A 14,918-nucleotide genomic window follows, 5' to 3' on the forward strand; every position below is an offset into this window, starting at 1 on the left:
ATGTAGGTAGGTACCTAGGTAGGTGCTCAATAATCCTATCACGATGCTCCACGAAGTGCTTCCGGTGGGTCGGAAACTTACAGTACGTAGGCATTTTCCGTGTAATACTCACCGACACAACTATTGTCGAAGCGAAGCCAGCGGCTGCCATCAATTCTTGACCTCCCTCGGCGCCGAAAATGGCGCAAGCCGGGCATTATTGGGCTAACTATTCGAACCCTTTATTGCCCTATTTTCCTCGAGGCAAATCTGGAGCCTCGGAACCCTTGCGGAATGTCGCACCATTCATCTGATAAGCCTAGGCACCTATATGTTATGTCCTATAGACTAGAAACTATAGGGTGCCTAGGCATTATTACTTTCCTTGCTTTACAAGTTTACATAACTACATACCTACGTAGGCTACTATTAGTTAATGCTTTGATTTTTCAAAGTCTCCTCTAGGTTGACCTTTAATGTTGCTCCAGCCATGGCATTGTCTGTGGTTTTTGCCGAATGGCACCACTCACTTAAATGCGAATGGCCTCGAACACATGATAACCCCTGTGAGACAAGTGTGGTTTCTAACCCTTCATGGCATGTAGTCTACTAAACCTGCTAACACGCAAAAGGAAATTATTGAGGACTTTCCATTGATGACGCAGTTTTGCTTGCTTGTCGCAAGGTTGTCGCATGAGTAAAATTGCCCGACGCGTGGAAGACGATTAGAATCGGGCATTTTCCATGAATGGAATTTGCGGCTGTCGCCGCGATAGCGACGTCGTTGTTAGGAAGGTGGTCGACTCTAGATCTACACAAGTACATACACAAATCTACGATGTGCAATTGTCGCAACTAATATATGATCGATCGTCATCCGCGAACGGCCCTAGAGTTGACGATTGTTGATCGGCCACCCACCCAGATGCGGCTCATTGCAGATCACCACGATCTTCAATCACCCAATTCTATTTTGGCCTAGGCTGGTGAGCTTTAATCGCATGCTTATATCGATGTCGGTTGGGCTTTATCTGCCTCAGTATCATTTTCTTAAGAATCATATCATCCGCGTTAAGAGTGAACTTTTATCAGATCATGGAAAGGGTAAGTAGTTGAGCAGTATTCCCCTCATCATCTCGGTCTCTATGCCTACATCCACACTAGCAGGCGGCGACACTACCAATCTAGATATGAAGGGGGTGCGCGCTAGCGAGACGGCCTCCAACGCCGGATCAGCTTATTATTCTTGCAACTATCACAAGCCATTGTATGCTCTTCATCACGTTTGGCTTCATATTTGCTTTGCTAAAATTGTACTAGTGCCACGTTAGGGGCCCTATTCGTTTAGCTATCAACTAGCAAGCCAGGTACCGGTTGAAGAGGTAAATACATCAAGATGATATTTCGTTGCCGTGTGTAAGTTCACTGTTCGTATGTGTTCACGATGGGCCGTCATCATTTACGTTTTGTTCCAGCCCGCAATGATATACTAGGGCAATCCATCCGCAAGGCTCTTAAAATAGCCTTGGGCTACTTCAAGCACGACTCAAGCTAAGATGAGCTCTTTAAATAACGAGCTTTTGCCTACATCAGATGAGCTGCTCGATAGGGCGAGGAAACTACTAAAGCTAATTGATTCCTGGGTCAAGTATCGAATATATACTCCACTAGAGGAACTTGTCGGTGGCATTCATCATATCCATCAAATGAGAGATATTCGTGCTCTCATCGATATCATACCTAATTGTAGCGATACCAGCTCGAGTTGGAAGGCCCATTTTCTGAACATGATAAGGTCGCAAGGTATCGGGAAGCAGCTATGTTTCTTTACCGTGTGGCAAAGAAGATTCCTTTGACCCGGATAATGCAGCTTGTGGTCATCCAGTTGTCAGAGGAGGCATACAGCAGCGACAACAGCTACGACAGGGCTTTAGGCGCCGTATTACTCAAACGCAAAGATTCATGCCAAGATTCAACTTCTTTATTGCTACGAGCAGAGTAACTATGTCTACTGGACCGTTACCTAGAGTTTTACGTTCCAGCACGGACACTTATTGGCTCCTTGATGATTTCATGCTTAGATAGTATTAGTTAAGTAGGGATAAGAAAGTTCACACGCCAAGATGCCATGAGAAATTGGAACCCCACTGGCGATTGCCGGCGTTTCGTGGGACTCAGTTCGATGAAACCGCCGAGAGATATAACATGCGGCTTAAAACTCGGGTTGTAGAGATTTCGGATCAACTTGAGGAAATAGGGGAAATGACAATCTATCCCAGTCCAAAGGAGAGTATCCTACTCTCGCTACCCTACTCTTCCTTGATATCATACATGTAGCTTGTGACGCCATTTGCATCTGATGGAAAAGTCGAGCATGTACAAGAGGCAGCTCTTCCTATTGCGGTAGTCACAACACGCGAGCCATCACTTACCAATAGCGAAGGGGCCCAGGAACCCCCCTCCCCCCAGAAGAGATCGAGACTGTGGCTTCAGAGATCACCATCACCTCTACTATATGCGAAGAATCCAGCCTTCCTCACCAAGAGCAACACCGCCTAGAAACCACGGCCATATTAAAGTATCCAAGCTTGATTGATACATCCGTACAGCGAGGCCCGAGGCGACATGGCCCAGCTCGTAAAGGCGTCCCCGTTTTACAAAGCGGGCAACAGCCATTGAGTGGAGGTCCAGGTCGAATATGCCGGCTGTCCCCAAAGTTCAGAGGAGACACCGAGCCAGGATAAAAAAAATAAACAAAAGAGGGAGATTGTGTAGGTAGGTAGGTACCTTACATTTTCGAATGGCTCCTCCAGCCTGGCATCGCACCGCGTAGGAATCCGGAGTTCAAGGGAAACACCCCAACCTACCTACCTACCTAGGCAGGCTTGGACACGGGCAACAGCAGATTCAAATGCATCTACCTACGTCTACACCTCTGGCGGCGACGCTGTCTTTCTTAAGCGTCGACGTGTGACCAGGACAGACACATAGGTTAGAGTAGAGTCCGTCTTAGAACGCCGGCCTCGTGCTCGCAGCTCCTCGAGGCTGCCCATGCATGTATGCGTCCGAAAACGAGTAGGTAGGTACCTACAGTAGGTAGTAAGTAAGTAAGTGCGTTATTAAAGATCAACGATCAACACCATTAATAGTACCTACCTATGTCGAATGGATCAGTACCTAATACCTAAGTATCCAACGTCGCTTTGTCCGAGGTCGACCGCTGATGTCGTTACATAGAAGTCAGTACAGTGCTTCCTTTCGTTCCTAGGTACTAAGTACATAGAATTGAATCCCCATTAGCCGTCTCGGTAATCCAGCTGCCCCTGATTACCCCTGACTACCCCTGACTCGAACATTTATTTGACACACGTATCACGGCTAAACTTTTCATCTCCTCCTTCTTTTGGTAGGAATAAGAAAACGATCTTTCGTCTTTCGACTGTACTGCTAATCAAGAAGGCACTTAATTACCAGGTACCTAGGTAGGTGGTGAACTTTATCCGTTCAGATGAAATGGTGCTTATGTAGGTATGTATGTAGACATGTAGCGTCTGGTACGTATATTCATATCTAAGTATCTACATACTTATTTCTACCTATGAAAGTACGAACGACAATTCACCGCGCCGACTTTTAGTATTTCCCTGTGTATTTAGGTAGTAGGTACCTAACTTGACTGCTTACTCCTTTATAATCCGATGATCATCCATCCATCATCCGAAACCCAGCCCAGTTAAGGGGGCCAGCCAGCTATACACAACAGGTCTAGTTGAATATGGTGTGATTGATACCTCATAATAGGTAGGTAGGCCGTAATGCTGAATGTTGAAACGGCCACCTCTTCCCCCCCCCCCCCCCTTCTCTCTTTTAAAGCATCAACAAAAAAACGCCTTTATTCTAAGGGAGTTGATGAAACTCCAATGCTGCCTCTGTTCTAATCATGATTTATCGTCGTCGTGATTATAGTTGTTGTTGTTGAGAACCCCTCCCATTGTATCCGGTACGCCATGAGTTAGTTTTCCTTAATGTTGAAGCGGGATATACCTATTCGCTGCGTTGAAAAAAAGGGGGACATTTCTTTTGTGGGTAAAAGCAAGTATCTTAAGTCGTATCTTCGACTGGTGGGCATGTGCAAAAGAGGTTCAGATCGCCGTAGGCTTTTGACAGTTAGTTACCGCATATACGTAAAGTTCGGGGATGTGTCAACTTACTATCATTGATCCTCGTAACAGTAGGCCAGAACTTCTTCTCCCTAAGCCACGGCAACGGGTACGCGGCTTTCTCTCGCGAGTAAACCCGTTCCCATTTACCACCCTTGTCACCATCGCCAACGATCAAGTCTTGCATCGTGTGCGGCGCCATCTTGAGGACGTTACCCTGGCGCGGAGCCTTGCCTTCTTCAACCTCGCGAATCTCTTCACGGATGCTGATCAATGCATCGATGAAGCGATCAAGTTCCTCCTTGCTCTCGCTTTCTGTCGGCTCGATCATCAACGTATTGGCGACGGGCCAGCTCATCGTCGGTGCGTGGAAACCGTAGTCTTGTAGGCGCTTGGCGATGTCGATAGCTTCAATGCCAGCGGATTTGTTGAAGGGCCGGGCATCGAGGATAAACTCGTGGGCACACCGTCCATGGTCGTTCACATACAAAATCTTGTAGTGGGGCTTGAGGCGAGAAAGGATGTAGTTGGCATTGAGAAGAGTGATCTTAGTGGCGCGGGTAAGGCCCTCAGATCCTATGCGACTTGTTAGCTCATTTTTTGCAACAAGGAAGAAAAAGGGGAAAGGGGTGAATGTGGACAGAAATACTAACCCATTAGAGTGTTGTAAGCCCAGCTGATGAGGTTGATGCTAGCACTGCCAAAGTTTGCACTGCTCACTGCGTAACCTCCGGTGGCTGTCTTGCCCGCGGGATTGGGGTCACGAGGTAGGAAGGGCTCAAGATGCTGCTTCACACAAATGGGGCCTACACCAGGTCCGCCTCCACCGTGGGGAATACAAAAAGTCTTGTGAAGATTTAAATGGCACACATCGGCACCGATTTCTCCAGGCGAGCAGAGTCCGATTTGGGCATTCATATTTGCGCCATCCATATAGACGAGTCCGCCATGTGCGTGAACAGTCTCGCACACCTTTTTGATCTCGGGCTCGAACACACCAAAGGTGCTAGGGTAAGTTACCATGATAGCTCCGAGTTCGTCCTTGTATTTCTCGCACTTTGCCTCGAGATCTGTCAGGTCGAGATTGCCGGTAGTTGTATCGCACTTAATCGGAACCACACGCATGCCGGCCATGGATGCAGATGCAGGGTTTGTTCCGTGCGCAGACACAGGAATGAGGCAAATATCTCGTTTCTTCCCCCCATTTCCATGTGCTTTATGGTATTCCCGGATCGCTCGTAGCCCGGCAAATTCACCCTGAGCCCCTGAATTAGGTTGTAGAGAGACTGCGTCCATTCCCGTTATTCCTTGTAATTGTTGCTTGAACATATCCAATAGGCTAGTGTAGCCAGGCACCATCGCTGGTGGCGTGTATGGGTGGATCTGAGAGAATTCGGGCAGAGTAATGAGTGCCATTTCTGTAGTTCCGTTAAGCTTCATAGTACATGAACCTAGTGGAATCATAGAGTGAACAAGGGACAAGTCTTTGGATTGCAAATGGTAGATATATCGCAGCAACTCTGTCTCGGAGTGGTGTGTGTTGAAGACGGGATGGGTCAGGAAGCTAGAGGTACGTCTAAAAGCTTCCGGGATCTCCAATGAATCCGCCTGTTTCTGGAGTGTCTCACGGACGTGCCCTTCGGCAACTTCGTAAGGATACGCATGATCGACGGTTTTTGCAAGCACTTGGAAAACCTTGATCAAGTTGCCCAAAGATGTGGTTTCATCAATAGATATACCAACCTGCTGGTCGCCTACTTGGCGAATATACATCCCGTGCTCCTGTGCTATTTGCACACATTGGTTTTGCTTGTCATTGGAACCAACATCAATGATGACTGTATCGAACAAAACACTTCCGTCACCAGTTCCCTTGCTCCTCTGTGTAGAGAACCCGTGATCTTCAGCGAGAGACTGAATAACCCTGGCTCCACGGATAACTCGTTCAGCGATCGCTTTAAGACCCTCTGGTCCGTGGTAGATTGCGTAGAGAGCATTCATGTTGGCCAACAGTGCTTGAGATGTGCACACATTGCTCGTCGCCTTTTCTCTTCGAATGTGCTGTTCTCGCGTTTGGAGAGCCAACCGGTATGCTTTGCCGCCTAGACGATCTTTAGAGAGACCAACTAATCGTCCGGGCATCTTTCTCTTGTGCTTGTCTTGGACGGCGAAAAAGGCAGCATGTGGGCCTCCGAATCCCATTGGCACACCAAATCTTTGCGCACTTCCAAACGCGATATCAGCACCCCATTCTCCAGGAGGTTTAAGCATGGTAAGGGCCAGAAGGTCCGTAGCAACGCTGAGAAGTGCGTCCTGCTTATGCACCAGTTCAGCCAGGGGTTCATAATTGTTCACGTGACCATAGGTGTCAGGGTATTGAACCATGACGCCAACCAAATCTTCGCCGAGCTTTTCGATTTCTGCATATGCCTCCTCCTTAGATAGGTCTAGCTCTAAGATCTTAATACCAAACCCATCTGCGCGCCCACGCAAGACCGAGATGGTTTGTGGGTGGAGGGATGTAGAAGCAACGTAGGTTTTCCCTTCTCTCTTAGCCCTAGAGGTGGACAACGTATTCATTGAGAGAGTCATTGCTTCGGCAGCAGCAGTGCCTTCGTCCAGAAGACTAGCATTGGCTATGGGAAGTGCCGTCAGATCTGTGACCACGGTTTGGAAGTTCACTAGGGACTCTAAGCGGCCTTGGCTGATTTCTGGTTGGTAAGGAGTGTAACTCGTATACCAGGCAGGGTTCTCGAGGACATTCCTCTGAATAACGGCAGGCGTATGCGTTCCATAGTATCCTTGGCCGAGGAAACTTTTCTTCACAGTGATGTTGGATTGGTACTCCTTCACTTTCTCCTTTAAGCTCGATTCGCCTCGTGCGCCTTCGTGTGGGGGAATATCCAGGTACCTCTGTGTTAATATATCAGGGGGAATAACTTGTCTGACAAATTCATCTAGATTCTCGACGGGTGGAGATAAGGCTTTCAGCATGGCAGCCGTATCGGCCTCATCGGGGCCGATGTGCCGGCGGGGAAAAGTGTCGAGATCGGCATAATGAGATCTGTAAGCATTATTCGTTGCCGGTGTTGCTTGTGTCGCTTGTGCTGGGTCGGTGGTTGTGAATGATCTCCGCCCCGGAGTTGCGGTACCCGCCTTATTGGTGGCACATCTATGGCATATCCATGGAACTGGACGGTGTAGTCTTGAGCTCACTAAGGATGAAACTCGCAGCTGGGCAGCTGATTGGCCTAGACAACGAGGTAGGATCTTCGTGAGATGAGCCATGTTTACCGGCGAGGAACTCCCCCCTACGCCACAGAAGTGTTGGAGGCGAATAAGCTGTATAGTATCTGGGTACAATTTATGCAGTCATGCTGGTTTGGGGGAGGTTTGGGGTTCAAATTCTTATGCAGGTTGGCTGTATAAGTCTAATTGATCAACAATCGATCAACAATTGTAACCTACGGAGGAATGGTTCCGATTCTTCGTACGAACTCAACCTGAAATACCTCACTTTAGTAGGAAGGCCGAGGTGATAAAGAGGGTAAGATGGAAAGTAAGTAATAGGAAAGTCAAAGTTCTACAAAGGTAGCTTTAGCTATGTATATGTACTACTAATAACCTAACTTCCCAGAGCCGAGATAGGTATTTTCATTTTATTTAAGTAACTGCCCACTAGAAAGAATGGCCGTCATCGGGCTAGTTATTAGTACAAACAGTAAAGACAATCATGCAATCATGCAATCATGTCAAAGATAACAGAAATCCGGGTCTTTTCGGGAAAGGACTTCACCGATAACGTTCTAATTCTCTTCGGACTTTCCAATTGATCTTTAGCCTTTAGGGGTCCCTGGATTAAGTGTAACCACATGGCAACATGCAGGTTACCTAATGATAGGTACCGTGTTAGTACATTATGTATGTATTCATTGTACAATACCTAGTATTGAACCTCAATTGTATTGTACAGATGTGACCTAGGTTAGGTATGATACTCAGATGATAAAGATTTGCTGCAGGTGCTGTCCATACCAAGTAATGTGTAACCCGATGTCCCTCAACACCTAACAAATCGCCCTAGGGCTGTTCACTGCCATGTAACCCGCACTTTAACCCCCCGCTTAGAGCTAATGCTATATAACCAGGGTAGTTACACGGTAGTTACCTAACAATTAAGAAGCGGCTCAAAAAGTGTGGAGACGTTTCTTTTTTCAGCTGCTTGTCAGTCGTCACCAAACAGAAAAAAAGTTCTAAAAAACTTGAATAAAAATTTGGTGACATCGTAAATTTGTACATAGTGACGAAACTTGCTCCTTTGCATCTTAGCTACCAACGACTTGCACATCGCAACAAATAACCAGCACCAGATTCTACTAAAACGAAATAAGCCAAAATGTTTGGAGGATGTGAGTGAAGACTTCCCATGATCCCCTCTGTTTGATTTTGGCTTCAATTGCTTATCTATAAACCGCACAATAGTCGCACCACCTCAGTTTTCTAAGGAAGAGCTCGAGGAGCACGAGGCCATAGCTACCGCCACCGTCCAGCGCTTCCTTGCTACTGCCGTTATACTCTACTTCGGTATGTTCCCGTAATTGGATTTTACATGACGAATGCTCTGTTTGCTAACGTTTTTCTCCCATATAGCCCCGTTCGCGATCGATGCTGTGTCAAGTGTATTCTAAGTTACCTCACTTAGGTAACTTAGAGCGCGCGCGCGCAAATCTCCGTTTTACGATTATGAAACTAGGCATATGGCTTTTGGGTATGACTATGACTACCAAGTAAGGTCATTGAGGTCGGACAATAGTAGCATGTCATAACGACTCTCCTATAAAAATAGCTACAGGTCATTGCGTTAGATGACCAGGAAAAGCTTAGAGAGGGACGGTGCACGGATAATACAATGGCGCGATACCCTTCAGGTGGATAATGCATGTATAGATGGGCGAGGGCTTTGGGGTTCATGATCCTATATATTATAAGGGATTATGGATTGGCTTGCGAACCCTCGAATCATAATGTCATATCACTACTTCCATTACGTCGGAGACTTTAGAGATTCGTAAATCGCACAAAGAGTAGTTGGGAAACCCAATGGGAAACCCAAGCTAGAGATTCCTCTCTAGACTATATCAGGAGAATCAGACAACCCTAAACGCCGGGCTTTTATGTGGTTTCCTATGACCGGCTCCTATTTGTACAAATCACCATCCAAGTTCTAGCCACCAGGAGCCAGGCCCCCATTAATAAAAAGCCCCCCTTCATCAATGTGGTATCACTGCTAGCCCTCCATGTAATTCTTCCTTGTGAATAGTCGTTTACTTCTTTGGGGGTGGGTTCGCCTCAATCCACTCGTCATAGTCCTTCTTAGTCTGCTCAAGTTGGGTCTTGAGATATTGTAGTTGCTTGTCAAACTTGTCCAAGATCTAAGGATTACCGGATGTTAGTTCACCTTGTAACAAAGAGGTTTGCATGGGTTTAAAACTTGCCTCCCTGGCCTGTGCCTCGTTCTCCTCTCCTATGCCTTCCTGAGCCTCTGCACCATGACGATGAACCTCACTCTGAATATGATCGGCATATTCCCTCATAGAGATTAGACGGCTCCATAGCTCTTCTGTTCTTGCGCTGAGTGCCGGGTCGGTCACGGTTCGGTCGAGGGTCTCTAATTTCGTCTTCAACTCATCTTCTTCTTTGCCAAGAGAGTACCCGCGGTTGCGAAGTACTTGAACCTTGGTCGCTAGCGCGAGACATCGTTGGCGTAATAATGCGTGTTTGCGACGAGCGTTAAGCGTGCGCACGCTAGTCTGCAGGTCATTCTGTGAGAGAATTGCATCCAGGCTCGAATTTATGGCATGTAAGGCCTTCCTAAAGTTTCCTAATACCGACTTCTCCATGGTGAGGCGCTCGCTAATTGCCTTGAAGCCAGTCGCTAGGGCGGGCATATAGCCAGGACCGGGCTTATCGTGAACAGCCTGTTCCCATTCTCGGGGGTCTTCTGCAGGAGAGGGCTGGTAGAAGGGAATGCGAGCCTGATCGACTTTGTTATAAAAGTAGTACTTGAATACCGTGTTGGGGTGCTCTGGGTGCCATTTCGCAAGCATTCCCTCAATCTGTTCCGTGACGGGCTTGTGGACTGTGAGGGAAATGGTCAGCCATCAACGTGTCCCTAGGGCATAGGGAGATACTAGAGTAAATATATGGAAGCTTTACTACTTACTTAGTGATTCACGGCCAGGTTCCCAGATTAAGCTGGAACGCTGCGGTGCCTGACTCGCATTCATAAAACTGGAAGCACCAGGTTGCTGTTGTTGCGGTTGCGGCTGTTGTTGCTGGGACTGAGAGATACCCAGTAGGCTTCCGCCAAAAGCATTGGATTGTTGTGGCTGGCCCAGCATACTTCCGCCCAAAATGGATCCGCCGAGTGGTTGCTGATTCTGAGGTTGGGACTGGTTCTGAGGCTGGCCCCAATTCAGAGAGCTACTTGGGGCAGCGGCATTGTTTGCAGGGGCCCCAAACCCCGTGGTTCGCGATCCGAACAATGACATGATACGGAATAATTAAGGTGGTGTTGTTTGTTGGAAGGGAATAAGAGTTGTTGACTTTGCGACGGAAGTTCTGTATCTTGTCAAGGTGAAAGCCGAGTTGGCATCCGGTGTTGTGTGTATTATGGTTGCGGAGGACGATTTCGGGTCTTAGCTCATGGCGATTTTGATCAAAAAATATTATCGATGTTCGACGTGGGGGATAAATCAACCGTGTTCAAGAGTAGCTAATTAACGCGACAACAACAATATTTTTGTTGGTATGAATACACTCGAGGTTGTGTGAGTATGTCGATGTTCGCCCACATGCAAGTGTTGTATGGGTAAATAAGATGTACTAGGTAAGTTGTACAAGTACAAAATTCCATCACGAAAACAACATTGAATAAAAGTTGAGCCAATGTAATCTTTGAGCTTCAAATTCCCCCGTTTACGTACATACCTACATGTAGTACATACTTATGTACATATGTACTTTATGTATTTAGCTTAGCTCCAAGTTCTTAGAACTTCAAATGCTTGAAGTCAGCCTCATGTGGCTAAAGCCAATCAGCGTTTTCAATTTGGTAACCACCAAAAGTTTCCCCCCAGTTCTTCCGTCATTTTGTTCAACTACGGATCCCGTATCTACTATCTAACCTAGGCGCATACCTCAATGCTACTATTTGACATACTACATATGTAGATAAACTTACCTACTCCATTTCCGGAGCTTGCTCGATCTGCGAACCACACCCCTCTGACAGCCTCATTTATACCGCAGCCATGGCGGGCCGGAAGCCAGTGTACGTTTCTTCAACCAGCTTTTTCTTACGAGATAGATACAGCATCAATGGCCTCATAAGCTCTGGTGTCTTCGAAATTCAAGGTTACTTACCCAATATATAGCTTCAACGATCGAATTCTCATCGACACCACTCCCCTCCCCGACTCTATTCCTTCCGTCAAGGAAGTCGGATCTACCTCCGCACCTCTACTCTCCGCTTCCTTCTTTATCGGCGCCCGGTGCCGCCCCTACAATGATGATTTCATGCAGTGCAAGACCGAGAACCCCGGCAAGGGCGAGTTTGAGTGCCTAAAGGAAGGCCGCAGAGTCACCCGATGCGCCGCCAGTGTCATCGACGACCTTAACAAACACTGTCTAGAGGATTTTCGCAAGCATTGGCAGTGCCTCGACAACAACAACCACCAGATGTGGCAGTGCAGGAAGGACGAGTGGAAGCTCAGCAGATGTGTATATGACAACTTAGTATGCCATCTAGGTTTATACCTCAAGTATAAGGAATTGTTTAGCTAACTAGCGTTAACAGAAACTCGAGAAGACCATCCCAGATGCTCTTAAGGGCCAGACACCCGTCCACCTTCGGACAAAGCAGATCTACGCTCATTATCCCATTTTAAGAGATCGCGGCCAACCGCCCTTCGGCAAAGCTATAGATCCGCCTTCAGTCCAAGCACAAGCACAAGCCCAAGCTGATGCGCCAACCTCATAAGAGAGGCATTTTTGATTGGGGAGAAGACTTAGGCGCGCCGGATCAGTGTAAATAAACAAGAAATACAGTTAAATGAATGTTTCGACTCAAGTACCCAATAGTCTCGTGAAGAATCGTCACGTTGCGCTTCTCCACGACTACAGGATCATATAGACCAATATACTTTGGCACACAATGTTGGCGGCTGGGTGCGTGAAAAGGTATCACATATCACCTTGGAATCTCCTGATCAATAATGCGCCGGGGCAGATCAGACGTCAGATGAGCTTGAGTTGACTACAATCATTACTCTCATCGTATCCCATCAGTAGGCATATTCTCGGTCTTATTCTCTGTGCCTATGCGCTTAATCTAGGTATGGTTCCTACATTCGTTACAGAAGACAGACGTGCCTATCCTTCCTGGATGTCGGCAGACCGTCACATATGAATGTTGCACCTACGTACTTAAACGTATCTAATCGACAAATTATCAGTCCTCAACATACGTCACTACACTTCTATAGAGCACAGATATGATGTACAAATCCGCGGGGGATCTTGGCGTTCATATTGCTCACTATAGCTTCTTGATTCGCGGATAATACAATTATGTCGGTCCCCTGAACATGCGCGATATGCAGGCAGGTTATTATTTCCCGCTGCGAAAGCTGTTTCCCGGATCACTTCGGATGTAGATACCCATTTTTATAGACGATGCAGTCAAGTGAACAGCCAAGCAAGCAGGCAAGAGAGAGCTACAGAAAAGCAATGTAATGTTCCGAATGCCATTCACTACACTACATGCGCCTACGCACGGCAGTTGATACCTAGCCGTTCGCTTGCCTGCCGAGAGACACACGCACCTAGCCGTCTACTCTATCTACCACAGACAGATCTCTCCAGCATCTAGGGTTGGGGTGGATGGGGATGGGGATGGGGAACACATACACGGATGTGGGGTGAGCTAGGTAGCTTGAGTGAGGGGACTGAGCTTTGTAGCTCACGACTTTACTTGACTTGACTGACTTGAACCCACGAGCGAGCCATTGCGATGAATATAGCACGAAAAGAAGGTTCGTTGCTTGGTTGTACTTCGGTAATCTAGGTGTCCCTATGCCCATACATGTATCTCGGCACCTATCTCTCTGGTAGATTCTGGTCACTGAGGAGGTGACGCTATGTACTTATCGAATTGCCCATCTAGAATGAAGCTTAAAAGTGCTTACGTGGAATATGCACCCGCGATGTCTTGAATCTCGGTACGGGCGGTGAACTACGTTGCCGCTGTTGTCGACCTCTTTTCCAAAGAGACTAGGTTAGCAATCAGGTTATAACTATCCTGGTAGTAACGTATATTCACCGTAGAACCCTTTGTTGACTACTAGGTACGGTGACTAAGAAAACTCGTGACTGTAATCCGGGACAACACACGTGGCATTCCATACTCGAGAGCACGATTCTGCTATCAAAAGCACTAACCTACTAAGATGAGCTGACTCCTCGTCAATTGTTCGCCACTTTTAACAACATACCCACGTATGGTGTGTACCAGTTGATCATGGCGTGTTATTATATACTTCCCACTCTGGCAAGATACAGGTCGACACACTATAAATCCCGTGTGTGTAGGTGTAGATCTGCTACATACGACGGAAGATCAAAGCACGCGGCGTAACTACGGGCACATGTGGTTGTCGTCAAACAGCCACGACGACGCCACCTCGCTAGGAGACGGCTACCTACTCGCTTGAATACACTGTGCTTTTTGCGGGGTACCTACCTACTCTTTACTACATATGTAGGTGCCTGGTAAGCAACATCTTGTGATACTTGCTTGTATCTGAGCCATGTAGCTAACCTCTGTATAGAGTAGGTACCTAGGTAGGAACGAGTCGGAAAGGCGCCATCTAGATTTACTGCGAAGTTGGTTGGTGATTTGAAATTCCTGACCAAGGCGACACATGCCGCGTCGAGGTTTGGAGAAGGAGAAATGTCTTACCTACCTGTGTGCTGTGGTAGACGAAGATCTTTTGGACTGCCATGGGATATCAAGATGGAAAACTAGGTACCTACCTATGATGGGGTACGGAAAGCCATCCATCCTCATGTGAGCCACTTGGTGCCTGCTCCTTCTCTGTAACGTTGCTAGAAATACCTACCTACCTGTTAGTTGATGATCTCTGGGACTCTGAACCCGTTGATCCTTCCCGTACCACCATTCTAGGCTTTCCAGTCCGCTGTTACATATTCCTATATCGAGATCGACCTAAGGACAGTAGAAGCCAGTTTGGAAACAGAAAAGAAGAAAAACTTACAAACAACTTACAAAGGCTACACGAGACGACATGCTAGTCCTACATACCTATAATAACCCCACAACCGATAGTTAGCTACAGTACTCAAGCCTCAGTCTTGGACACAATGACATGGCTCACACACACGGACGGCTACAATTTATCCGGGACAACGTTACCCGGTGTCTGTGCTGTGGCCGGAGTCAAACCGAGGTCTAAGCCGTGTTTCTGGAATAAGCGTGGAGTGAGATTTTTGTTACAGAATACTTACCTAGTAACCTACCGTATTTTGGTTATTGTGTAGGTGCTCACAGCCTTTTGGGGATTGAGGTGTTACCTACTAGGTAGATACGCGCATTCTTTGCTGTGTAGAAGTAAACATACCTATCGGCCAACCGACATAGATAAATACATACAAGATAGCAACACATGGCAGTGAATTCTATACTGTCTACTGGAATGA

The 14,918-nt window shown here is 47.1% G+C and overlaps 5 protein-coding genes across 5 annotated transcripts; 3 read left to right on the forward strand and 2 right to left on the reverse strand.

The window, feature by feature from the left end:
• The first annotated feature begins 969 nt into the window (after positions 1 to 969).
• Positions 970 to 2,125, forward strand: GGS25DRAFT_505309 (uncharacterized protein). The gene is made up of 4 exons (XM_049262210.1): positions 970 to 1,083; positions 1,144 to 1,246; positions 1,300 to 1,395; positions 1,455 to 2,125. Exon 4 carries the CDS (start codon positions 1,536 to 1,538, stop codon positions 1,833 to 1,835), a length of 300 nt encoding a protein of 99 aa, XP_049114277.1. The 5' UTR covers positions 970 to 1,083; positions 1,144 to 1,246; positions 1,300 to 1,395; positions 1,455 to 1,535; the 3' UTR covers positions 1,836 to 2,125.
• Positions 2,126 to 3,781: 1,656 nt separating this feature from the next.
• GGS25DRAFT_505310 (glycine dehydrogenase) lies at positions 3,782 to 7,796 on the reverse strand. Its single transcript, XM_049262211.1, has 3 exons — positions 4,793 to 7,796; positions 4,191 to 4,715; positions 3,782 to 4,136 (listed from the first exon to the last, which is right to left on the reverse strand). The coding sequence occupies exons 1-3, from the start codon at positions 7,425 to 7,427 to the stop codon at positions 4,081 to 4,083; spliced, it is 3,216 nt and encodes a 1,071-aa protein (XP_049114278.1). The 5' UTR covers positions 7,428 to 7,796; the 3' UTR covers positions 3,782 to 4,080.
• A 471-nt stretch (positions 7,797 to 8,267) lies between these two features.
• GGS25DRAFT_432711 (mitochondrial outer membrane translocase complex, subunit Tom5) lies at positions 8,268 to 9,341 on the forward strand. The gene is made up of 3 exons (XM_049258668.1): positions 8,268 to 8,548; positions 8,622 to 8,723; positions 8,790 to 9,341. Exons 1-3 carry the CDS (start codon positions 8,536 to 8,538, stop codon positions 8,825 to 8,827), a joined length of 153 nt encoding a protein of 50 aa, XP_049114279.1. The 5' UTR covers positions 8,268 to 8,535; the 3' UTR covers positions 8,828 to 9,341.
• Positions 9,287 to 11,248, reverse strand: GGS25DRAFT_432721 (nucleoporin complex subunit 54-domain-containing protein). Its single transcript, XM_049258669.1, has 3 exons — positions 10,363 to 11,248; positions 9,635 to 10,278; positions 9,287 to 9,571 (listed from the first exon to the last, which is right to left on the reverse strand). Exons 1-3 carry the CDS (start codon positions 10,688 to 10,690, stop codon positions 9,464 to 9,466), a joined length of 1,080 nt encoding a protein of 359 aa, XP_049114280.1. The 5' UTR covers positions 10,691 to 11,248; the 3' UTR covers positions 9,287 to 9,463.
• A 204-nt stretch (positions 11,249 to 11,452) lies between these two features.
• GGS25DRAFT_525010 (NADH dehydrogenase, alpha subcomplex, subunit 8) lies at positions 11,453 to 12,180 on the forward strand (the record flags this gene model as incomplete). The annotated part of the gene is made up of 3 exons (XM_049264713.1): positions 11,453 to 11,472; positions 11,576 to 11,936; positions 11,998 to 12,180. The coding sequence occupies 3 exons, from the start codon at positions 11,453 to 11,455 to the stop codon at positions 12,178 to 12,180; spliced, it is 564 nt and encodes a 187-aa protein (XP_049114281.1).
• Positions 12,181 to 14,918: the final 2,738 nt, after the last annotated feature.

This window comes from Hypoxylon fragiforme (genome assembly GCF_022984875.1).
Source record: "Hypoxylon fragiforme strain CBS 206.31 chromosome Unknown GGS25scaffold_8, whole genome shotgun sequence".
NCBI classification, from domain to species: Eukaryota; Fungi; Ascomycota; class Sordariomycetes; order Xylariales; family Hypoxylaceae; genus Hypoxylon; species Hypoxylon fragiforme.

What these genes read in the sequence shown, in the direction of transcription:
- GGS25DRAFT_505309 (XM_049262210.1), top strand. Translation starts at nt 1,536, where the DNA reads ATGAGCTCTTTAAATAACGAGCTTTTGCCTACATCAGATGAGCTGCTC.
- GGS25DRAFT_505310 (XM_049262211.1), bottom strand. Translation starts at nt 7,427, where the DNA reads ATGGCTCATCTCACGAAGATCCTACCTCGTTGTCTAGGCCAATCAGCT. An exon ending in GGCTTACAACACTCTAATGG is followed by an intron (nt 4,716 to 4,792) that starts GTTAGTATTTCT and finishes CAAGTCGCATAG; the next exon opens with GATCTGAGGGCCTTACCCGC. An exon ending in TGTTACGAGGATCAATGATA is followed by an intron (nt 4,137 to 4,190) that starts GTAAGTTGACAC and finishes AACTGTCAAAAG; the next exon opens with CCTACGGCGATCTGAACCTC.
- GGS25DRAFT_432711 (XM_049258668.1), top strand. An exon ending in TGCCGTTATACTCTACTTCG is followed by an intron (nt 8,724 to 8,789) that starts GTATGTTCCCGT and finishes TCTCCCATATAG; the next exon opens with CCCCGTTCGCGATCGATGCT.
- GGS25DRAFT_432721 (XM_049258669.1), bottom strand. Translation starts at nt 10,690, where the DNA reads ATGTCATTGTTCGGATCGCGAACCACGGGGTTTGGGGCCCCTGCAAAC. An exon ending in ACCTGGCCGTGAATCACTAA is followed by an intron (nt 10,279 to 10,362) that starts GTAAGTAGTAAA and finishes TTTCCCTCACAG; the next exon opens with TCCACAAGCCCGTCACGGAA. An exon ending in ACGAGGCACAGGCCAGGGAG is followed by an intron (nt 9,572 to 9,634) that starts GCAAGTTTTAAA and finishes GGTAATCCTTAG; the next exon opens with ATCTTGGACAAGTTTGACAA.